At 41.4% G+C, this 23,461-nt stretch overlaps 1 protein-coding gene across 1 annotated transcript in view; it reads right to left on the bottom strand.

The window, feature by feature from the left end:
• The window catches only part of ARHGEF28 (Rho guanine nucleotide exchange factor 28), a gene marked incomplete at its 5' end in the record, with an annotated part of 118,329 nt that overhangs the window by 70,181 nt on the left and 24,687 nt on the right, over positions 1–23,461 (bottom strand). The window contains 5 exons of the mRNA XM_082497905.1: positions 3,859–3,919; positions 5,456–5,502; positions 9,524–9,596; positions 12,897–13,077; positions 14,277–14,460. Of these exons, the coding sequence (XP_082354031.1) occupies positions 3,859–3,919; positions 5,456–5,502; positions 9,524–9,596; positions 12,897–13,077; positions 14,277–14,460 (546 nt within the window). The remainder of the gene's footprint in view (positions 1–3,858; positions 3,920–5,455; positions 5,503–9,523; positions 9,597–12,896; positions 13,078–14,276; positions 14,461–23,461) is intronic.

Genomic DNA, 23,461 nt, shown 5'->3' with positions numbered 1-23,461 from the left:
TTTTATCTCTCGAAGTGCAAAACGTGGCTCGCAGAACTTTTTCACCACCGGCAGAGCAAACAGAATAGATTAGACAGACACCACTAGGTCACTGGCACTGTAACTAGGAGAGCAGGGAAAATATTTTGAGAAATTAACATCATCGTGCCTTCCTGAAGTTGGGGGGGGGGGAGAAGAAAAACTGGGGGTTAGATTTTTCTTACTGGAAAAAAGAAACTTTTGCAGCTTTATAAATGGCCTTGTTAACATCCTCTTTCCAGACCAGCTATGCAAAACAGGAAGGAATTATAAATGTTTAAAAACACATGCCCAGTTAACAGTGTCATATGCCCAACTGTAACAGCATTCAGCTGTCACCTCCTAGACTCTGTCTCAAAATGTACAGGGTTGCTGACTTTGAGGATGACAATGCCTGGCAATAACACATATGCTTAATATTGAAAGGAAAAAAAAAAATCCTTTTTTTGTTGCTTTCCATTTTGTTTCTTTCATTCATTCTCCCCTACTGGATATTGTTTTTGTCTCTCAATCTTTCCAGTGTGTTTTCTTTCAATGAAAAAAAAAGTCTTTTTTTTTTTTTTTCTTTTTTCTCTTGTAAACACAAAACAGATCTCTCAACAGTTTCCAGGGGAGACAAAGAGCAGGGGAAGACGACTGGCAGGTTTGGCTAGCACTGAACTCAGGAGTCTCCATACAACTCGCCATTCAGCCTGGTCTAGCATCCTGTTGTGCCCCACAGTTTACTCCGATTCCTTCAGTTCTTCAATACGGCAAACCCAAAAAACATCGTCGGTAGTTCACATGGCTTCTTATTGGCCCATACCCACCATGACACTCACAGGGGTGGGACCCCACAGAGGCTCTTCAGTGATCCAGGAGGATGAGAAGCCTCTAGCACATAAAGCTGAACTACAAGGCTCAAATGGTGCCTAAGGCAGCCAGGTGCAGAAGACAGGGAGCAAGGAGAGCTGGTACCCTCTTAGCATCCTACCAGCTCTTGTGAGTGCAAAGATACTCCCCAAACATGTTGGGTGTGGAGAAAGAGACAGAACAATCACTATGCTTGAAAAGGCAGACTGGGGAAGAACACAGAGAGCAGAAACAGCAAAGCCCTTCCAGGAGCCACTGCTTCTTTAAAGGTTCCTTCCAACCCAAACCATTCCACGATGAGACTGATTTTTTTTTTGGTAAAGGTTTCTAAAAGCAAGAACCACATGCAAAAAGAAGTGAGAAGCAGAAGTGAGGGAATTTGTACCCATTCAAAGAGCATTCACATTCTCGCCCTCAGAAGTCCTCTGATTTATGCATCCAACTTCCCAGTGAGATTCCAGAGTTTGCTCGTTTCTATTCATTTTTCTTCACTTGAACCCCCCTTAGCTGCTTTCCCTCTTCCTCTCCCCCACTGACAACCATTTTCATTTCTCTCCTTATCCCCCACTGTGTGCTTTTCCTGACAAAAGCATCGCCATTTAAGAACATTGCCAAGCAAACAATTTTTTAAAAAGTAGCTTAAAACAGCCCAGGGTAATAAAACTATGATATTTAGTAATATGGTTATATGAGCCAGGTTAGAACATATATGGATTTTTACATTAAAATAAACCATTAAAACCAACTTAAGTCAATTTATAAATTATAATATAATATAAAATATAAATTTTTTATATAAATTTATAAATTTACTTATAAAATATAAACTCACTTTATAAAATATAAATTTCTGGTTGTCACCAAACTCTATTTCCAGCTTTCTTCGTCCCTCCCTACTTCCACCTTTTAATGCACACCCCACTCACTCCCCAGCCTGCACTTCAGCCCCATCTGATCTCACACATGGTGCTGACTGGAAGCCCTGATGAGATGAATGGCAAAATCCCATCAGATGTCTATGTTACGAGCTCTTCAGCCAACTTGAGTACGCAACTGGGAGATGGGCAAGGAGAGGCTACGGTGCAGCCAGCAGCGAGCCCATGCTCCAGTCCTTACATAGGGTAATAAAATTCTTGGTTATGGTGACTTACTTATAAAACAAGCAGAACAGATTTCACTGCAGCTTCTCCACAAACAAGTCAACTTCTTAAATGTATTACAAGGTAATTAGAATTTAGGGAAGAGAGAGAGGGTTGGTTCTTTTTCAGAGAAGAGGTACAACAGGGAATTTTTCCTAGTTTACTACAACCTGAGCCTGTGCTCAGGACAAAGGGTATCTATATACATGTATATAGGTACAGTCATATATATATATACATTTATATCCGTATTTATAATTTTACTTTGTGCATACATAGGATGCTTAAGAAAATATATTTAAATCAAATTTTAAGCACCTAAATCTTGTTCCAAGCTGTATGCAAATTCACTTTTTTTTTACCCAAAAGCTCCGCTAAGAATCTACACCCTACCACTCATAACTAGCAGTATGAACCATGGCCAAAGTCGCTTGCTTGTTCCCTGCAGAGGACTCGGGATCTGCTGCAGATGCCCATCCAAGCATCAGAGAGGAGACTGAGCTGGTCTGAAGCCAAAGGGCCTGGTTCCTGTTCCAGCTGTCACAAGCAGCGCTGTGCAAATGATGCCTTAGAAGGAAAAGGCATTTCAGGGGTAAGAAAAAGAAATATCAGCGATAATTTCAGGGTGGAGAACTTCCACTCTAACAGCTTTTACGCTACCTTATGTTCCCTCCAGATGGTATAACAGGAGCAGAGACTGGAGCAGATGTGGCTTCAGATTAGCAAACCATAATCACTCCCCAATGGCTCCACACCCTCCCACACTGAGATACAGTCCAAAAACTTGGTCTTGCTTGACAAAACAGATTTGATCATATGGGCACACATCTCATGTCTGTGCACTGCATTTCTGTGCAACGGAAGGACTGCTACGCTGTCCTATGCTCAAAAGCACTGAAGTCAGGGTAACTGTGAATAATAATACTTTTGCTACTACTGCAAATTTCCTTATGCAGCTCCTGTATTCCTTGGATGGGAGAGTGAGACAAACATGATTTAACGGTTGAAGTACAGTCATTTGGCATAACAATGACTAGAAAAATAGGTAACTAAGTGATGATTTTAATGAGAGATTATTAAAATAGTCTGCCAGCTTCTTACCTTACAACTGTGTCTCTGAGTTTACGCCAGCTCATTTTCCTCTAACATACACCGCCCCCATATGCCCTTCTTTTCCACACACACAGTGCAACTCTTCATTTTGCAGCCAGCAAAGTTTGCACATGGGCTGTCTGAATGCCACCATCTGGGCTGCTGTTTCTGAGCTCAGCGCTGGACCAGAGGCAAATGATGCCAGCCTGGCTCTCTCCGCCTGGCACAGCAGCTCCCAGCGGCAGAGCTTAGTTACTCGTTGTCTTTTTCCACCTTGCTGTGCTTTGCAGCAGCCTATGTTTGCACATTGTTCTTGGAGCCTTCCCCAAACTTGAAAATACTCACCTTTCCATTTGCGTTTGTCTCTAAATGTACTGTCTAGTGCAACTGGCTCTATGCTTCTACCAGCTCCACAACTCACTTACCACTGTGGCACTTAAACATTTCTACGTGCTTCATGTAATCTTCAGTCACATGTGTTGGCTCTATCATAAATTATTTTCAAGACTGTAGTTCCTACAACAGTTAATATACTACTGAAAAATCCTAGGGTATCATGATGCTGTTGGATACACCATCTGCCTATACTAGAGGCATTTTGAAAGAGGTTCCCTCTCTGATATAGGTATAACTGATTGATCTTTTGCCAAGCTAGGCTGCAATGTCAGTGACCTTCACCTCTTTTAAACAAATTGTCTCGTGTGTAATTGGCACCACAGTAGCTTGTAGGAAGTCAAAAAGATTAACTATTTCTTACCTATGCCCAACAGGACACGATCTTCATTTTCTTTAGAAGGAACCACAGTGTCTTGGAAAGGCTAGAAACAGAAAACTTGAGCTGTATCTTTGCAGACAAATAGTTGCATTTGGGCTTAGTTGCAAGCTGTGCTATAGGCTTTCAGAATTCAGTTCAAACACTGTCAAGCATCAGTCACTTTTTTTTAGCCATTTTAACAAATGTAACAGATACGGCATGCCACTCCCAGACTCTAAAGTTAAGCACGTGAACCCTATGGACTCAAGCAGTAAACATAATAGAAGAAGAGACCAAGTCATATCTCACTTTCCATGCAAATTCCCGTTTTCAAAGTGTAACTGTGCTCTGACTAGCCAATATACAGTGTTTTGGAGGAAAGAGCAATACATTTCTAAGATGCCTTCTTCTCTGATACCTGAGCTGTTCACACCTGTAGAAATATCACAGGTTAGTTCATTATTCTTTATAGCGTCAACGACGGCCTTTCTGCTAGATCAAAACATGAGACAGTCGATATGGTATCAGAACCTTTTTCCCCCAGCAACACTCATGAGCTGCAGCACTCTGCCCCAACATACATTTTCAACATAGACTCCAAAATGCAGGCATACTGCAGAGTTATAATTCTGAGGTGACATAGATTACAATAGCAACATGTGAATCCCAAACATATGGTCAACTTTCTGCACAGCTGGCAATTAAAAAAAAAAAAAAATGAAAGAAGGAATCACTTTTATAATAATGACCTAACAAAAGTGGCAGTCCAACAACATTCCACTAAATTCAAATGTTATTAAAAAAATCAATAGTCATTGGCTATGGAAAAGATATCACCTTTAACAGATTTGCCAGATGTTACCTGATTTTGTTTCTCTCAACCTAAATGACTGTTTTCGCTTCATACCCAGTTGAGCTAATAAACAAGCTCCCGCTTTAAAAAAGAAAAAGGTGATTAAAAAAAACACTGAGACAAAGATTATCTGGGTTTGTAAGCAGATACCTATAAATAAAAAGCAGAATGTAAGACGAGATCAAATACAACTGACTGACTAAGCATAGTGGGACTTCTCAATAATATTGGTCCCCTCCAAAAGCTGTTAGATACCTCCATGTAGACAGTGGGAACTGCCATGTTTTTCACATCAAGCATTTTTCCCAGTTAAGCCCAGTTAAGGACTCGCAATTACCCCCAAGGTCTCTCTCGGAGGCTAGCTCCTCAGACATAATGATTCATGCCATCTCAAGGATGAAGCTTGTGCAAGACAGGTTGCGCTCCCCTCAGACTGGCAGCTGAGCTGCAAGCTCCCTGAAGGCACTAAGGTTCACCATAAACACAAGAGCTTTCTGGTCCAAAAGCAGAGCTTGCTTCTCTAACCCACCTTTCCAGCCCACAGCCATGTAATAAGTTCCTTCAAATAATAATCATCTATATGGGTACCTATTCCCACAGGATAGGAACAGGCAGGAAATGTTGTCTGGCAGGCATTAGCCACCTTACTTATTTGTTAGTTCTGGGAGGTGCTCAGACAACCAAAGAGAGGCTGCTGCTTCTCAACCTAAACGAAGCTTAGCTATTTGTATAAGGAAAAATCTGTACCTTCACGTAATCCTGGGACAATTCGTCAGATGCCAAGTTCACAGGACCTGTAGAAGCAAAGATTCCTGTCTTTAATAGCAAGCAAAATTCAGTTTGGGTCTGCTTTGGTTTCTGCTGCTGGTATCTCTGCTTTTTCAAATAGGAGTGGGGACACAAGGAACAGGCAAACCGGCAGGGGAGGTACAACAATGGACACGGGCAGCCCATGCATCTCCCCACAGCGGCGTTCCCATGGGCAGTGTGCGAACTGGATGCACAACAAGTGCTATGTTATTGTCACAGTTATGTTCAGTCTAGGCAAGTACAGCGATTTGTCAGACAGCTGCTGATTAACTCCCACATGCTCAGAAACTCAACAGTTGTAGCACCATGCCTCACACCAACTCTGCAGAGCAGCTGGGCTCTGCTTTTCTTCTGCAGGGGTTTCATGCGTTTTCTGAAATTAGACCTTGCATTTTCACCCCAAAAACTAAAAAAAAAAAAAAAACAAACCTTCATTTCTGTCACTCGTTTTGGTTTTTTTTTTATGGTTTCTTCCCAGGGCCGTGGGGAAGGACACAGCACATGAAAAACAATGACCACACTTTGCAAGTTTTGACCAAACGCAGCCTCAAGGACTGTTGTGAAACAGCAAAGAGGAGTAATCTGGCTAGAAGAATGCAAATGAACATCAACATCACCTAAGCTTCCAGCAATATTATTATTTGGTAGACATATTTTAATAATAATAATTATATAACCAGAGCTATGCTGGTAAATAAGTTTCATTTTATCTTTCAACTCAAGGTTCACATCTGTTCTCAGATACACAAATGCGTCTCCATTCTCCAGCTCCAGCAAACAGTTAAACTAAGTATGACTCAGAAGGCAGTATAGGATGTTCTAGGGGACTGCTTTAAGGAATGTGGGCTTTTGGGTACCTCTGTCCTCCTTTGTCCTATCTGCACAAAGTCTATACTCCAGTTTTAGAAAAAAGAGCTGTATCAATATATCTTTGGAAAAACAATTCAAAGGCGGATGCCTATTATCTAAATCACACAATCTTCAGCGACAACGACCCTACCTAACCTGCAGGTCTCTGTGCGATGAAGTCCTGGGATGCAATTATGGGCCTGCATATGCAATCAGTGTGCCTGCTGTCCCTGACCTCAGCAGTGCCCGTGGACACTAGCAGGAGTCAGGACTGGATCCATGCTGATCAGTATCTCAATCGTTAATTTTTATTTAATCCACCTTCTTTAATTAACCTTCTGCAACAGCCACATATACATCTCCACTGGCATTCTAACAGAGTGCAATCACAGAGCACATAATCACTAGGGCCATCAAACAAAGCATCCCAGGCATCACCTTTCTGCTAGAAGAAACAGACTACTTCTGTAACTGCAGAAACTTACTTTAAAAGCTTCAGTGAGAAGGCATTTTTTACAGTATTGCCATGCAATGGCATTACTGTTCAGTTTCATAATTTGCAGAAATAAAAAGCTGTTTCCTGTATATCTAATATTCTGCAGAAGCAAATGGCTTATCCTCCAGATAATAGTATTCAGACAATTCATGGGCATGGAATTTCAAGGTCAGAAAACAAAAAAAGCACAAACTACTGAATCAGCCAAAATACCATCTATTTCACCTTTTGTTCTGCATCCTCACTGGATAATGTATCACTCCATGTATTTGAACTTAATTAAGTTGCTATGGGAGATTCACTGCTAAGGTAGTCGCATCGCCTTACACTGACCCACTGCTTTCATATGACTGCATTTCACAAGAAGAAACGTACTGCTATAGCAACCTCTACTCGATAATAGCTCAGGGCTTCTGATAGCATTGTGTTTTAAAGGTCTGTTGATCTTGACTTTAAGCCCACCCAGAAGTGAGTAGTTACTACTTCTTGGAATGGCAGCAGTTTTAAAATCTGAGGGGCATCCTTTCATGACATGAACGGCCAAATTAATGTCCTGAGCTTAGCAGCCACTTTATAAAGGAGTTCACTGAACGCAATTGAGAATGTAGTAAACATTACTCTGTCAATCATTTCATATCATTTCTGCTTCTAGCAGCAACAATTTTAAGTCAATCTTGAAAAAAGTTCTTTTGGTCTTCTGAATGCTGACAAACGGAGAGTGTAAGACAGGTTACTAGTCACCAGTAACGATCACTCATGATTTTTCAGTATCTGGATTTGGTGGTGGTTAGCAAAAAAGGCCAAAAAAAGGTCTCATTTATAGAAATATGGTAACCAATGACAATATCAAAACACAAGAAGATTAAAAAACTGCTGCCCATCAGCGTACAAACAACAGTTACAGGCTCCTCATGTCTACAAGTAGATTACACAGGGTGTTATCACATGCAATTGTGATTACTACAATTTGTTTGAATAAATGCTGGATACTACCAAAACATGGCATATTTTTCTTGCTGTTGAACTGAAATGAGTTTGGGGTTTGTTTGTTTGGTTTTTCAAACAGGCACAAAATAACTCTGATGCATGAAGGCACAGAAGTGTATAGCTTCCATTGAAAAAACATGACATGAAGGTAGGTGTGCCTATGCCAATATTATGCCAAATATCTTTGGCGTAAAGAGAGGACAAGAAGTTTTACAGCCAGAATCCAAACTGGGACCAGATGTCCTTGACTGGTGATTCTCTCTCCAGACAATTAATATCCCCTGATGTTCATTATCTGCTTGTCCCAAGTCAGCCTGAACTAAAATTGCTTTTAGCGGAACACATCAAAGTAATCATCACCTGGAAGTCGTACTGGCCAACCTACTGCCACGTACAGTGCTACCAATCCAGGCCATTCACTGTCTATCCCCAAGGAGCGGCATAAAGATCATGGCACTCCGATGAATACTCAGAGTCAATGCATTTGCACACTGCATCACCAAAGTCATTCGCAAACCTTGCATGGTAAATTGCTGCTTGCACTTACAATAACAGATGCATAGTTTGCAACTGCTTGTCATCTCTCTGCAAATTTACCTTCTAATAGCAGAACACTTGTTGCCTGAACGCTGCTGGAGAAGTTGGGTACAAAACCCTTTTTCCAGCACTAGCAATAGCAGCCGATATGTTTAAACACGAGATACGCAACGACTGTGTCCCCTTTTTATCCATTCACCTAAAAGTCACTAGCTGATGCCACCTGGAACTGCAGTGCCGTTCCTTTCCCACAGTCTGGTCCCGATCCTGTCGGCAGTTAATGCAGGCACTCGCACTTCTGCTGCCCTCAGTAGGGCTGCCTCCAGCACAGCCGCTAAGCAAGACCAAGCCTCTCGCAGAGCTCACAGTTTTCAGCTTGCTGCTTCACCCAAATATACAGCACCAGCCACATAAGCAAATGGCCAACGGATGAAAACTCATTATTAATTCCTAACGGTCACACATAAACGCCCAGTGTCACACTTCTGATGCTGAAGAATGACCCTTTTTTTTGTGATTTTCTTTTCAGGTCTAAAGAGGTGTTTGCTCCAAGGTACACAGGGATGTATTTTAGTAACAAAAGAGCATTCCCATCAGCAAGCACAGTCCCGCAATCCTTACAGAGGTAAACCGCTCACCAAAATATTGAATGTCTAATTGAAACACATGGGAATTTTGCCACATGAAGAAGTCTGGGCTGGATCCCAAAACTATTCATACAAAACGTTACTCTGCTTCTATCTTTATTAACTTACTGGCTTTACTGGAATTTGCAGGCTGGAGCGTTCATTCAGTTAAACACTGCCCTCTCCTGGAACCTTCTGGCATTTTTCTGGCTCTTAAAATTAGTTAAGGCTTTTCCAGTCACTGTAAGTGCCATAATATTTCGTGAACAATTTCAATCTGACATTGGAAAACCGATGCTTTGCAGGGAATATCACGATTTACACAACTTTTGTAGTGCACGACTTGCATATTCCACTGTTGTCTACTTACAAGTCTCTAATGTCATATGAAGCATGGGATCCTCCTGAATAAATAAATAGTGTGCAAATAAATATTGTGCAGATAAATAACTATGTACCAACTTTCCAGAGCTTTTAAAGACTGCAACATTATGGAATAAAAAACTGTACCTTCTACAGAGCTTGTTGTATTGCAGGGTATTTTTGGACCTTCCACTGTCTCAACTCGGTTTGAATTAATACTCTACAAAAAAAAAAAAAAAAAAATCAAAATGACAGTAACTGTATTTGATGCCCATGACATTTACGTGAAAACTCAAAAACAATATTAAAGACTAGCAAACAAATATGTTATAAGCCACACTAAAATGACTGATAGAGATTCCACAGAGTATTATATCAGTTACCCTCCAGAGGAAACTGATAGCCACTCCTCAAGAGGGAAAATGATAAAATATTTTCAACTACCGAGAGAAATTACCTCCTGCTTACAATACACAAGGGATCTAAAGGATCAGATTTAGCATTCGTACTTCATTGTTTATAACCTCCTTCTCTATGAGAAAAACAGCACAGCAGCCTTGCACAACAGCTCTGTTCAGAAGCCTGGTTAACCTTGAAAGCATCCCTATAAAGCAAGCAATTTTGACAGACAGGTGATACAAACAGCTTAAACCAGGACTGGAAGGCAGGAGCTGCTCCCTCCCTGCATCCGTGGCCCCTGGCTGGGCTGACCCCTCGCTCAGATATCACTCCTGCTCAAAAGGAAGAGGGGGCTATGATCCAGTCCCTTATTTTAGCAATTGCCTTCAAAGATTTTATAGGGGCAGGAGGGGGGCGGAGGAGGACAGAATGTCTCCTTCTGCATAATTGCTTCTACAACTCTGCTTGCTTCTAGTATTTCCCTCTAGTTACCATGCCTGTGTATTCGCCATCTAACAGAGCAGCAAACAGAAAAGGCATGGTATCCTGAACTGAAGAAAAAGTCAGGGCTGAATATTGCAGCCCAACTGATTTGAAAGCCACGCAACTGTTAAGTTAGCTACATCCCCCACTTCAGCGGGGCTAGTTGCATTTTTATCTGCTCATCTGTTGGTGTGCAAGACACTTTCCTACTCCCACACCTACTAGGCAGAAATAAGTCAACTCCTTGTTGGGAAATTACCAAATCTGTCCATCTCCAGGCAACAAAATCACCTAAATTATCATAAATTATCTTATTCACATTGGATGATTTTCCTGATGTGGCCTTTCTTTTTTTTTCATTACCCTGACACTATTTCACACACGTCCATTAGTCCCCAGATTTCTTTCCCTCTCACAGAGGACCTTCCCTGCCTCCAGCAACTGAGACAGACAAACAGATCACCTCCACACGTTGCTTTAGGGCTCTGCTGGAGGCATACGATGAACCACAACGGCCTCACTGATGGGCACTACTACCATCACAGTAATTTCTGCCCCAAGGAGGCTGCACGTAGCTCAATCAATTCCACACTCTTCCTCATCTTCTTGAGAAATCTCTCCTCTGTATTCCCTAGCACAGCCACAAAACCTGTGGATTTACACTTTTTGAACTGCAGAGCCCCTGAAGGTTTCCAGTGAAGGCACGGGCAACTCTAGCCTACTGACAGCTTGTTTGTTTTAACTTTTCCATTACTCTTTTAGAATTGTAAGGAATAGTCAAGGGACTAAAAGATCCCACAGACCAGGCCCTGAAGAACATATTTGGGAAAGACTGGGATTTTCTTACACAAATAAATGCAAAATAGTTTGTGCTGGTCCCTAAGTCATTCATTTAACACACACAAATCCAGCGCTGCATGCCACCATAGCTGAGACAAGCTCCTTCTCTTCAGTCCCATCTTTCTGACCCAAGCCTAAAAATAGCAATGTGGTCATTTATGCAGTCTCGAGATACAAGAAACTAGATGCACAGTCTTAGTCTGTTGTAGATGAGCTGAATACTTCAGTACAGCAATAAATTCTACCTCTATCTTAAAAAGGCTACATATCTTGAAACCTGTAATGTCCACCTTATGCTTTGGATCCAACTAAGGGCTGCAAGTCCTCATTTGCAACAGAAAGAAAATTAATTTTACCTTACCCTTTGGAAATAATACATAGCCTAACATGACAGTTTGATCATCCCCCACATTATTTCAGGATATTTGGTATATAGGAAATTAACTAAACTATGTGATCTTACCAATTATTCTGGCATATTTCTGCCTTATTAAAATTAGTGCAACACTGATGCTGGGCAGGGGGGAAATAGGGTCCCCACAACGGAGGATCTAGACTGCTGCAACTAGAGGAATGAGCAAAAGGGAAACCCACAAGTGAAAGGCAGTAGGCTTTTTCCTAAAAATAGCAAGTGCAGAAATTGCAGCCTTTAAGCGTCTTTGTCTCTGGGAGACGTGCAAACATCTAACATACCACACTTTCTTTTTCCATTTCAAAGACTGAAAGAAGAACAAGGATTTGATGAGTGCAAGAAAAAGCCAATGATATAAATAACAATGCATTCTTCATTACAATCTTGGTTTTGTTATTGGGTTTACTATTGTTTCCACAGAAAAGCCACACACATATTGTAGGTATTCTGTGAGCTACAAACACAGAATAGCTTCTTTGTATTGGAACAAATCAAAATCTTGGCAGTGTAGTTACACAAGATTATACATAAGGGCTATACAATACATCACACCTTAAGATTTTGTGTTAAACATAACAGGTGGATCATATTCTAAGTTTAAAAAAAACATGCAGAATGCAATAAAGATAATCCAAGGAAAATCAGTGCACAAATAAGAAAACCTAAAGTTAAGCATGGAAAAGAAAAGCTGAATTTGAGACCAGAAAAAGAGAAAAGCCTATTTTTAGTGTGGTTTTAGTTCACTAGTTTTATAGAGTCATGCAGTCTCAATCTAAAAACATGAGCACCTGCATTGCTATTAAAGAACATGTGCTTTCAAGTGTTCTCCTCCTTACTTTAGTGAAATTGAGAGATGTCCTGAAGAATATCACAGCAGTGCTCCAGACACCTTACAGTAAAATAAGACCCACTACACCAAAACTAAACCCTATAGCAAAAGTCTGTACTCTGTTTCTGCTACAAATAACAGACTGGGGTTGGCTCTTGCTACAGGCTCCCATTACACTACCAGACAAAAGAATGGAACTAGATTAAGTACTTCGAAGAACCAATGTGAATACAATGGCAATACAATTGAAGACACAGAGATTTCAGGGAAGATATTCACTGTAGAGTCCACAATGTTTCAAAACCAACTTGGGAGTTAAAGAGGGCTTTGATAAAGTTCTCAGCATCTCTTATCCCGTAGATTCACGTGTACAATGTGCTACACTTACACAAAGTAGAAGCCCACAGCATTAATCCTGCAATTACACTGGCCATTAGCGACACAGGCAGCTTAAACTAAAAGGCTACTCAAGAAAAACAAATGCAGTCTGAAGAGTCTGTAGCTGGAAATTATTGTAGAAAATCTGTGACAATGCCCTGAGCTAGGCAGGTACCTACCTGATAAAGAAGAGGTCTGTCCCAGAAGTATTTTCTGAACAGTTTAATGTCCGACTCCAGCAAATGCTGTGCAGTGTGGCTAAATGTCAGCGTCAGAGCTCCTGATGAATGAACAAACTGCACGCAAGCACCCTCGCTGATCTGTGCTCTTGAAATGTCAAGTGAGTGACTGCCCTGGAAACTGGAACAACACACTCTTTAAACCAAAGCACAGGTAGAACAAAAACATAGCCACAGTGAGCTTTCTGCTTGCCTTCAGCACAGCCCGTCAGGATCCCAATGCACCCGCTGCAAAAAACAGAGGCAGAAAATCTGAAACATCCACCGAAAACGCAGCTGGGCAAACAAGCACTTACCAGTGACTCCGTTCAGGTCTAAGAACACGCAGCTACTCTAGATGGTTACTTACCAGTAAAATTCCCCAGAAAGAGCAAGCTGTGACAATACCTACTTCTCCTTATTGCTGTACAGTAGCAATAGTACCTTTTCCTGTTAACGTTGCCATATATAGCAGTAGGACACGACTGGCAGCTATCAGGTTTGTTATCCCACGACAGTGAAAAACAGAACGTATCCCAAGGGAATACAGCATTGTTTGGACGTTACAAACAAATGAGACATTCATAACATAATGTACTGCACCAGTGTTGTGAGTATTATTTTTTTTTTCAAACTGAAGTACAGATAAGTCTCACATAAACTATACACTGCATGGAGCCAGAACCAAAAGAGCCACATACCAAAATAAAAGTGTAACCCAATTCTTGCGAATTTCTATTTGCAAAGAAAAGTCAACAGCAAGAAGGGGCATCTGATGCTGAACATTTGGCACCCCAAGACACACATACACCATGCAGCTCCTTAGGTCTATGCTGGAAAGCATTTGTCCTTTAAGTCATTTGTCAGTGTGACAGCTCTCCAGCAAAATAGTCACAGCTGCAGTGCTGGCTTTGCTGCTGACTCATCCTTATTCATTCAAACCTGAGCTTTACAGAGGTCACAAAGTCTGCTGAGGTTTTGTGAAAGTCAGGTTCTGTGGTTCTGTTTATATAGAGAGACATATTTAGATATAAGGGATGACTTGACTTGTTGGCAATGTGTCAGGATTCAGCTGTGTTAGTGCTGGGAGAGGTACCTGATGGTGCAGTTGGTCGTCTTGTCACTTAAATGACTTTTAATTGACTTGCAAACATAATGAAGGGTGCAAATCATAAACTTCCTTTAACTGTAAATACAATTTTACCACTTAAAGTGGTAATAACAGCAAAAAAGCAACAGAAACCAACACAAAATAGGAAACTCTTTTGAGAAAAACAACAGTACTCTGCACATCCCTTAAATGATAGTTTTTCAGAGGACGCAGCAAACTGTTATACTCACTTTGTGAAGACCTCAACAAGTTCGGAGTGCCCATTTTGTAAAGCCAAATCTAATGGCGTTGCTCCGTCCTGATTAGGTAATGCTAACGCTGATGACCCTCCAGGCTGGGCTGCTAAGAACTGTGAAAGCTTAACCAAGCCCAATTTCATCGCAAGGTGGAGAAGAGTTTCTTTATGTTTAGGGTCTGAAAAAACACAGCAAACAAAAAAAAAAAAATCAGTAACAAAACCCACCATTGTATTTGCTAGGAAGCATCAAAAGAAACTTATTATCATCTGCAGAAATATCACAGCTCACGTTCAGACCTATAAAAGTACTTTGGCAAAATCTGTCTTTTGCTGAAATCAACAGAGTTAGATACTTAATTGCATCTGTGCAGCTAAACTAGGATACCCAAACACCATCTAATTTCAGCAAAGAAAACAGTCTGAATCAGATAATCTCAGTATCTCTCTCTTTCTTTGTATAGTATAACATTCAGCACAAGAGATGCCCCAATATACTACAGAAGATATTTAAGAGGCAATTTTCCAGCTGCTTTGCATTGCCTCAGTGACACACAATATCTGGCACCATGGCCAAGTATCTAAATTAAATAAATAGATAAATAAATAAATAAATAAATAAATAAGAGTGTAAGGATGTGATTTTTCAAGGCAAGCTGCTTATCAGCAAGGTAAGAGAACCCTATCAGCACAGCAAGCCATAAGCTAACACACATGGGGGCAAAACACACAAGATAGTTCTTGCATCTCTCTTTTCAGAAAGGTGATGTAATCTGCCAATACTTCCTCTCCGCTTTTTAGTGCAGCATTATCAAGCTCAATGGGATGAAGCTTAAAATAAAAGAGTACACAATGATGACTTAGTCACTAGATGCAGATTCTCCACTCAAGCCCTTCCCTGGCCTTTATTCAAAGAAGGGTTTACCTGTCTGCATACATTCTCAAATACAAAGCCCCTACAATTTACAGGCAATAAATAAAACTAAGCTCAAGTGCCACTCAACCTGTTTCCTACACTGATATTTTGGTATGAAGTTAAATATAAGGGTACTTTCACAAGGGTCAAGTATTTAAAGGCTGTTAACCTACAGCCCTCAGAACAACTGGCTGAAATCTATTAGGTTTCCAGTGATTTATGAAATCCCATTGAAACTTATCATCCTGGTTCAATGGACTTTTTCTCCCATTACCCAACCAGTTCAGAACAAGTTATTGAAAATTATACGCTCCAGTGGCAAAGCAAAAGTGAAGCTCCTGAAGAGTATGTAGGTACATGCACACATTTGTATAAATAATACAACAGCAAATTGCTGACAAATTTCCTCTCTGCCTCAATATTTACAGGATAAAATTGTCTGATGCAAAGCAATCCCCAAGCAGAGAGAGTAGTTTCAGAAACACACATTGGGCAAAGGTATCATGTAGTTACACACAAATACAGTGGCTGATGGCTGACTCCTACTCAGTTTGAGTACTCCCTCTGAAAGTGTTGGGAATATTTATTTTGTAGCACCATAAAAAAAACAAACCACCAACTAAAAACCTTGAAGAGTCCTCATGAGCTCTCTAGTCCACTCATTGCCTTAAGACAGAATCAGCTCAACTTAAATCGTTCCTGACAGATGTTTCTCTCATCTGTTCTAAAAATCTTCCAACGATGACAGGTTTTCATAACCTCCAGAGGCAATCTACGCAAGCGATAATTTTACCCTCGTAGTTACAAAGATCTGAAATGCCTAACCTATTTCACCCTTTCTCAGTATAAGCCTGTTGCTTCTTGTTCCATCCAAAACGGGCATGAAAAACACCTCATTCCTTTCCCTTCACAGCTTCCTTTTACATAATTGAAGGCTGCTGTCATGTCTCAGCTGAGTACATCCTCTCCGGACATCTTGATAGGAGAGCTGACTTCTGCAAAGCTGGACCTTTTGGAATCTCCTCACAGAGCCTGGAGCCAAAATCATTAGCCTCCTTTGAAAACATTGGACCTGAAGTGTTTTAATAAAAATTAAATAAATAAATAATCAAAACCAACAAAACCAAACTGTATCTCCCCATCTCATAAAGCCATAAAGTGAGTGAGTGACTGGCTAAAGTGAGCCCATAGGGAACACAGAGGCATGAGGATCTGACTCCAACCCACAGCTCCAAAGCCAAACCAAGCACTACTTATCAAACACTGGATCTGCCTGGATCAGAGACCTTCTTCTACAGCGGAAGTTTTAAATTGAGAAGGGGTCAGGCTTCCCAAAACCTGTCCAGAGATAGTGGAAATGATGGCTGATGTGCCACTTCAAAAACGGTAGACCTGAGTTCAACTTCTTCCTCAGCCAGATGGGATTTGAATCCACACACATCTTCAAGCTTCCTCTCATCACCCATCTGGTGGGCGCACACCCTGTGCCCTCCATTGCAGAGTAACTGAAAATGGGTCATGGTGCAGAAGGAAGCCAAGGGATGAGGGGGAGAAGACAACAAAAGCAGCAGACTACAATACAACAATCAGCTGGGAGAAGTCTCTGCTGTTTGGACACACATGCATTTCTCATTATGTCATCAGATGTGAAAAACAACGCCGGAAGTCCGAGTATCTCACTTGCTCAGAGAATGCCCTAACATTCAGACATGGTATGAAAATGTGTGCCACTATCTCCCCTTTCCCTAGCTGTGTTTCTTAATAAACATTGGTAACCTCATCTGTGCTTTGCACTGACTCCAGTGCTCTTATGTACTTCAGAGAGTCTTCCCCTGAGACGACTTCAGCAGATTCAAGTCTATGGCACCGGTCTGGACCCCAGCACTCCCTTTTCTGGTGTGTTTACATGTAGACGAGGGAGTTCAAGTTTAGATGCCCAGGAAATGCTGTGGTCCAAAACACAGCCCCAGAACAAACATTATGCATTTCCAGGTTAAAATATTCACTCAAAAATGAGCTTTCAGAATTGTTCCTTGGTCTGAAGTACTTAAATTCTGCTAAAGTCCCACTTTGGACATCAAAGTGGCTTCTTTGGATGTTTCCAACTAGATGATTTTTTCTATATATAGTGTTAATAAGTAGCCAGCACTGAAGGCCATCTAATTAAAACACAGGCAAAGACATCAACCAATATTAAGTACATTAAGCATCTGGTTAGATACTAACCACATCCCAACCCTCAGATTAAAAAGCACAGAAACAAAAAGGCAAACTTTACTCTGAACTCCATCCTCCAATTAAAATTTTGGCCTGGGGCCACTGGGTTTCAATGTATATTGTAACACTGTAAAAAAAGCCAGATAAACTTGCTCTGAGCAAGATAAGATTAGGACGTTCCCGCACAGCAGAAAGGGAGGCCTTAGGAAGCCTCCCCAACCAGGGATAGCCTTCTCTCTGCTCCGACACAGCGGCAAATAAAGTTACTCTTCTGGCAGCGAAATAAGCCTGCCACAAAAGAACCTAGTTTTAAAACTAACTAATGAACAGTAATTAATCTTTGTGGTCCTAAAACACCATCTACAGTATTAACTCCCATTATCTCACCACAAATGTTCCAGTAACTAATTTTTATCTGCCTAACGTAACAACCTCCATCTAACCTTAAGCTAAATTTGTTCATGGCTAGTTTGACTGCACGTGACAGAACCACCCGTCAGCTCCATCGGCTGCATTCACCCCTGATGCACTTAGTTAGAAACAGCACTCGCATTTCTCCCCACCCTTCATCTCTACAGACTATGTGTTTGCTGGGCTACTCTCCTCTTACTTCTCCCACCTGGCTTGCCTGATGACATAAAGCAATTGATAATAGCTTCACAATACTAAAATCTGAAATACAAATTGTGAAGTCATAAGGATAAATGGAAAGGTAAATGTGTTCTTTCAATACAAGGTAAGAATTTTTCACTACAAAGGTGGTGAAACACAGGGGACAGGTCACCCAGAGAGGTTACAAACTGTCTGTCCTTGGAGATGCTCAAAACCTGACCCTGAGCAATCTGATCCAGCTTTGAAGCTAGCCCTGCTCCAAGTGGAGGGTAGGACCAGGCCACCTCCAGGGACCCCTTCCATCCAAATTCTGCTGTGGTTCTATTCCAAGATCAGTAATATCAAAGAAAAAGAAAAAAAAAAAAAAAAGATATGATGACTGATAATAAGCTCTTAAAATAGACCCACCTAAAAAGAAAACAACAATGACCATCAAGAAATTTTTAAAAAATTAAATAAATCTAAATTTAAATAAATTTATTTTTAAAAATTAAATAAAATTAATTTTATTTTTTTAATTAATAAAAAATATTTTAAAAATAAATAAATCACGAAATCAAAAACCCATGTTATGAAAAAACAACATAATTCAAATGCATTCGGTGACAAACAGGAAGAGAACAAGGAAAAAATGAAAACACAAGGCTGCTTCATCATATTCATATTTAAACAGTATAAAATACCATTTTCCATCAAGGCACATAAGTGACAATTCCTGAGATTTGAAAGACGCACTGCTGGCTGATTGATATGGAGTCAGCTACTGCAAGGCAGGTGGCACTGTAAAAGATATGCACTATCCGGACGTTGTTTTGCATTGCATCCCCATTCTCCAGCCAAAACACTGTGAGTTACACAGAGCCGAGCCAAACACAGTCTGTTTTAAACATTAAATAAATCCGTTTGTTCTTCCTTGCACCTGAATCCCTTCCTATGTCCAAAACAATAAACTAAAAACAAGTATTTCTCTCTGACAGAAATGACTAAGCCCTTTCTGGGCTATGAATCTCATTCATTTCCTGGAAGGAGACTAAAAACCTCAAGACTTGTGACTTGAAAGGCAGGGGGAGACATCAAAACTGGCTGACAAATTCCAGTTTTTCCTGGCTTCGTACTTTTATGCATTACTGCTCATTTTTTCATTTTTCCGTTAGGTATGAGATTGTTTATAAAGCCGTCTTCAGCGCACCCCGCTGCTGCACAAACACACACAAGTGTTTTTGTGACTCAGCCAGCGGCCGCGACGCACAGAGTCAGGTACATGACAGCCCATCTGAGGTCAGGGTTGCAGTGGCATCTCCCCTTTCCACTTACCGAATATCTGGATCATCCCCCTTTTCTTTAATTAGTTCCCCCTATTCATCATACCTTTATCAACTAACAACCAGAGGCTGGCATCAATGCCGCAGAAAAGGAGGAGGAGGCGGGGGAAGGTTAAGCTCCGTTGCAAAGGTGGACTTCAAGGATTCTTGCCCCAGCAGTTTTAGCAGCATAAGGGTTAGAGAAGGCTCCCATCCACCAGCCCCATGCAGTAAAGGCTGCGCATGGTGCGACCACCTACACCGTCAGGTGAAGTTTTAATTGACTTTATAGCTTGGGTGACCCCAACAGAGATGTAAAACACTACAAGAGATGGTTTCTATTAGCAGAGGGATATTCCTTGTTCTTTTGTACTGCAGCCAAGCACTCCCTGGAGCTGTTTGGCTTAAGACACTTGTTTATTGAGCACCACCAGAGTGCTCAACACCAAGCAGGGACACCCTCTCGCAGGAGCAGAGAAAGGGTTTCCAGCCCAGTGCTGGCCCGAGGTTGGGGTCCAGGTCAGACCATAGCTTCATACCCGGTCTCTCCAGCAGCACAGCAGGCTCATGAGCCCCACTACTTATATATTGCCTTAAATAGGAAACTGAATCTCTTGTATCTCTTACAGTACTTCCTCTACTGTCACTTCTGCATATCACCATCTCATCCAAGTGCTCGGGGCTTTTCCCAAAAAGCCCCTTCATGGGGATCTCAAACATCTTCTCTCTGCTGTTATTACCACTGACCAGGAGATGAGGAACATACGCTTGCTGGGGAACCAGAGGCTGAAGCATGCTTGCCAGTATCTTGCCTCATGCTGCAGGTTTCTTGGTCAGCAGCAGGCACTGGAAGACGCTCCTCTGCTTCCCAATGCCCAGGCTAGCATTCTCCTCCCTCTGCCCCATGCAGTTTCCAAAGGGGCAAACTCCTACGGGGTCAAAGATTTGTCTGTTTCTCTAACCCCCTAAACTGTCTGACCAAAAAAAATATCACCTCTCCTCATAAATCTCACCACACCTAGAAATATTTACCTGTTGCTCCCAGTGTTTTTCCATGAAGAGCAGGCACTTTGCCCCTCTCTCCCTTCCCTTCTGCATCAAAAAAGAAATCTAAAATTCCAACGGAGGAAAAGACACAGACAGAATTTTCTTTAATTTAGACCAAAAATCAGCCAGCTTTGAACTGGTACAGCTTAGCAGGAATGTGTTTAACACCAGCTGGAAACAGTAACAGGATTTACAAAGACAAGAGAGGGGAGAGGGCAATAAAGTTAAAAACGTCACAGAAAATGGAATTGCATTGCCTGAAGGCAGACTATAAAGCAGTGAGGTTGGGTACTTCAGTTTACTCCAAAAGACCTATTCCTAGAAAACAATTACAAAGCATTTATGAAATAAAATTGAAATTCTCTTTCTTCATGAAAGGGAATTAAACAAGCATAGACGCAGTTCCCTTCCCTATGACCCACAATTAATTTTCATCATTCAGGCTGTAATTTAATTGCTTTTACGAATAGCCTTGAGCCTAAAAGAGCACTATTCCTCTTGAAAATAACTGTAAATAGTGGCAAAGCCAGGAGCAACTGTTCTTGTTTGATTACCAGCACAGTTAAATCACCTAGACAACCTGAACTCACCCTCCTAGCAATGCCCTTAAAACAACCAGAAAGGCAGACTCCCTGCAAGGTCCGCACTCCTGTGCTCCCACTCCCCCTCCAACAGCCAAAGGACATAAGACTGAATGTGTCAAGGACAAAAAAGTTGCAGTGAAGATGCTGAACCTGTGCCTGATGATCCTTGCAGGCTGCCAGTCCTAAAAGACTGCCCTAACCTGATGGTACGAAGAGCAGGAAAGTTACTTGGAAGCATTTTTTTTCGTATAAACTACTCCATCTTTTTTTTTGGGGGGGGGGGGGGAGGGGTTAAACTGAAAAACTGTGGGAAGATTCTCTTTTTTTTTTTTTCCAGCAGCTCTATAACAAGTTATTTGCCTTTATACTAAATGCTGATTGTCTCCATAAATTGAATAATCCAGTTTTAAGAAGGAAAATATCCTTTATGAAGGTGCAATCAACAAGAAAATCAGCTTATCCCTCTCCCTCCTCCCTAGCCCTCCTTCCTCTTTCTTCATACCCACCAACAAACAAATGTCTCTGTTGGGTCCCCAGTTTCCTCTAGCAGCAAACTGCTTGTGGGCCAGGTGACCTCAACATCTGACCAGTATGTGTGAGTGAGCAGCTCCTGACATGGTTGTCACACAGGCACAACTGAGGGTTACCAAAAGGTTCATGCTTTCTTGTTTCTTTTGTTGAACTTTAAATAATGTGGCTAACAAGTCCTGACCTGTGCAACTGCGCTAAATTCCTGAATTATTTGCAATGCTCCCTGGACAATCCAGGCTCTCTCTTTATCCAATCCTTTTTATGCCTTATAAAGGGAATATAAACACTTTTTCCAAATAACAAAACTCCAAAGAATAAATTATTCTTCTATCTTTCCATCAACCCATACGTCTCTAAATCCTCACAAAAATGAACAAGGTCCAAAAACACCAGATGGTGCAATAATTTTCTCCAGTGATGTGTCACTCAAAAGTATTTTTTTTCCAATAAAAATAGTCCAGCAGCTCTGAAAACTGACAGAATCTCATAAGCATGAGGTCCTAACTAGTGATGTATGATAGCACCCTCATCTTTCACAATACAGATACTAAAAAGAATATTCTGACACTGTCAAGGCAAGGAGTCGCACAGACAACAGGTCAGAAAAGAAGGTCTCATCCTCTTTCCAAATCCTTATAAATTCCCTCTTTCTCATCCATTTTGATCTTTTGGAGGTGAGGGAAGAAACAGAGTGCTGGGACAGCCTTTGACCACCCCATGGTGGAAGATGAAGAACTTTGTCCTCCTCACCTGTGCTGAGATCTGAAGCCCTCCTGCCCCAGTCCAACCCCTTCTCTCTCCCTTTCCTTCCCCTGCACACACAGGTCTCCCTCAGCCACATGCAGCCCTCAGCTGTACTTGGCCTCTTGGCCTTGGGGACAAAAACACAGTGACAGGGACACCGTGAGGAAGCAACATGAGTTAGTGCTTCTCAGAGTCAGGTGAAAAGAGAATATAGCCATAAGAAGGATCAAAACTATACTTTCAGAAAGGAGAGAGAAAGGATACAGGAGCCAAAGAAAAATCATACAAACTCCTTAGAGGATACAAAAATGGATGTCAGGCCCACCCAGCCCAAATCTGGCCCTTAGAGAGAGACAAAGAGAATGACTGATCTCCGTTGGGCTGAAGGAGAAGCTGTCTGGAAAGCTATCAGGAGCCAATCAATCAACAAGGGTGACCAGCAAGCACTGCCCAGGCAGGACTTCATCAAGAGCTCCTCGCTGTATGTGAGCATCGCGACCAGGCCCCAGGAATTTGGATCAGTTTTTGTTTTATTCAGAAACAAGGGTAAAGATTACAGCTTCATTTAAGAGCAATGACTGGGGTACAAGGGGACATGTCACCTCTTCAGTGCAACAGCGCCCATGAGGCAACCGCTAATGCAGCATCTTCAAGATACGCTTGTCTAACATTTCAAACATCCACAGAGACTTTGTATAGTGACTGGAGCACACATCCCTGCTTTTCTGCTGTATTCAAATTTTGTTAATGTGTAATATTTAAATCTGAAAAATGAACAAAGTGTGAAAAAGACATAGAAACAAAAAACAAACAAGTCCTATAGAAGTCTCATGAGGGCAACATGCTCCTTTCCGTGTAAATGTTGCGGTACACCTGAAAATTAACAATTAGCACAATAAAAAATTAAAGAATTCTGCTATTTAGATAGCAGCTGCCCTGGCAGAGCTTAATCTGGTACCAACTGAGCTATCTCCTACCCTCCAGACCCACAACACACCCAGCGTAAACTCCTCCATGTTTCAAGCAAGCAGGTACCCAGTTGGCTTTGCCCAAGCATCTCTCAGTACCGCTGGTATCCTGCTGATGCTTCTGGGTTGGGCTTCAACTGGTTTTGATGAAAAGCTTAGCCAAGCCTGTGAACAAAACTACAGCTGATTTCTTCAGGCTTTGAATCAAGGTCTTCATTGCTAAGATCCAACAGCTGTTCCAGCAGTTAAGTAATGTGAAC

The sequence above is a fragment of the Vanellus vanellus genome (genome assembly GCF_965231255.1).
Source record: "Vanellus vanellus genome assembly, chromosome: Z".
Lineage (NCBI taxonomy): Eukaryota > Metazoa > Chordata > Aves > Charadriiformes > Charadriidae > Vanellus > Vanellus vanellus.
The sequence above is the reverse complement of the archived record's forward strand: the minus strand, read 5'-3'. Positions and strand labels throughout refer to the sequence as shown.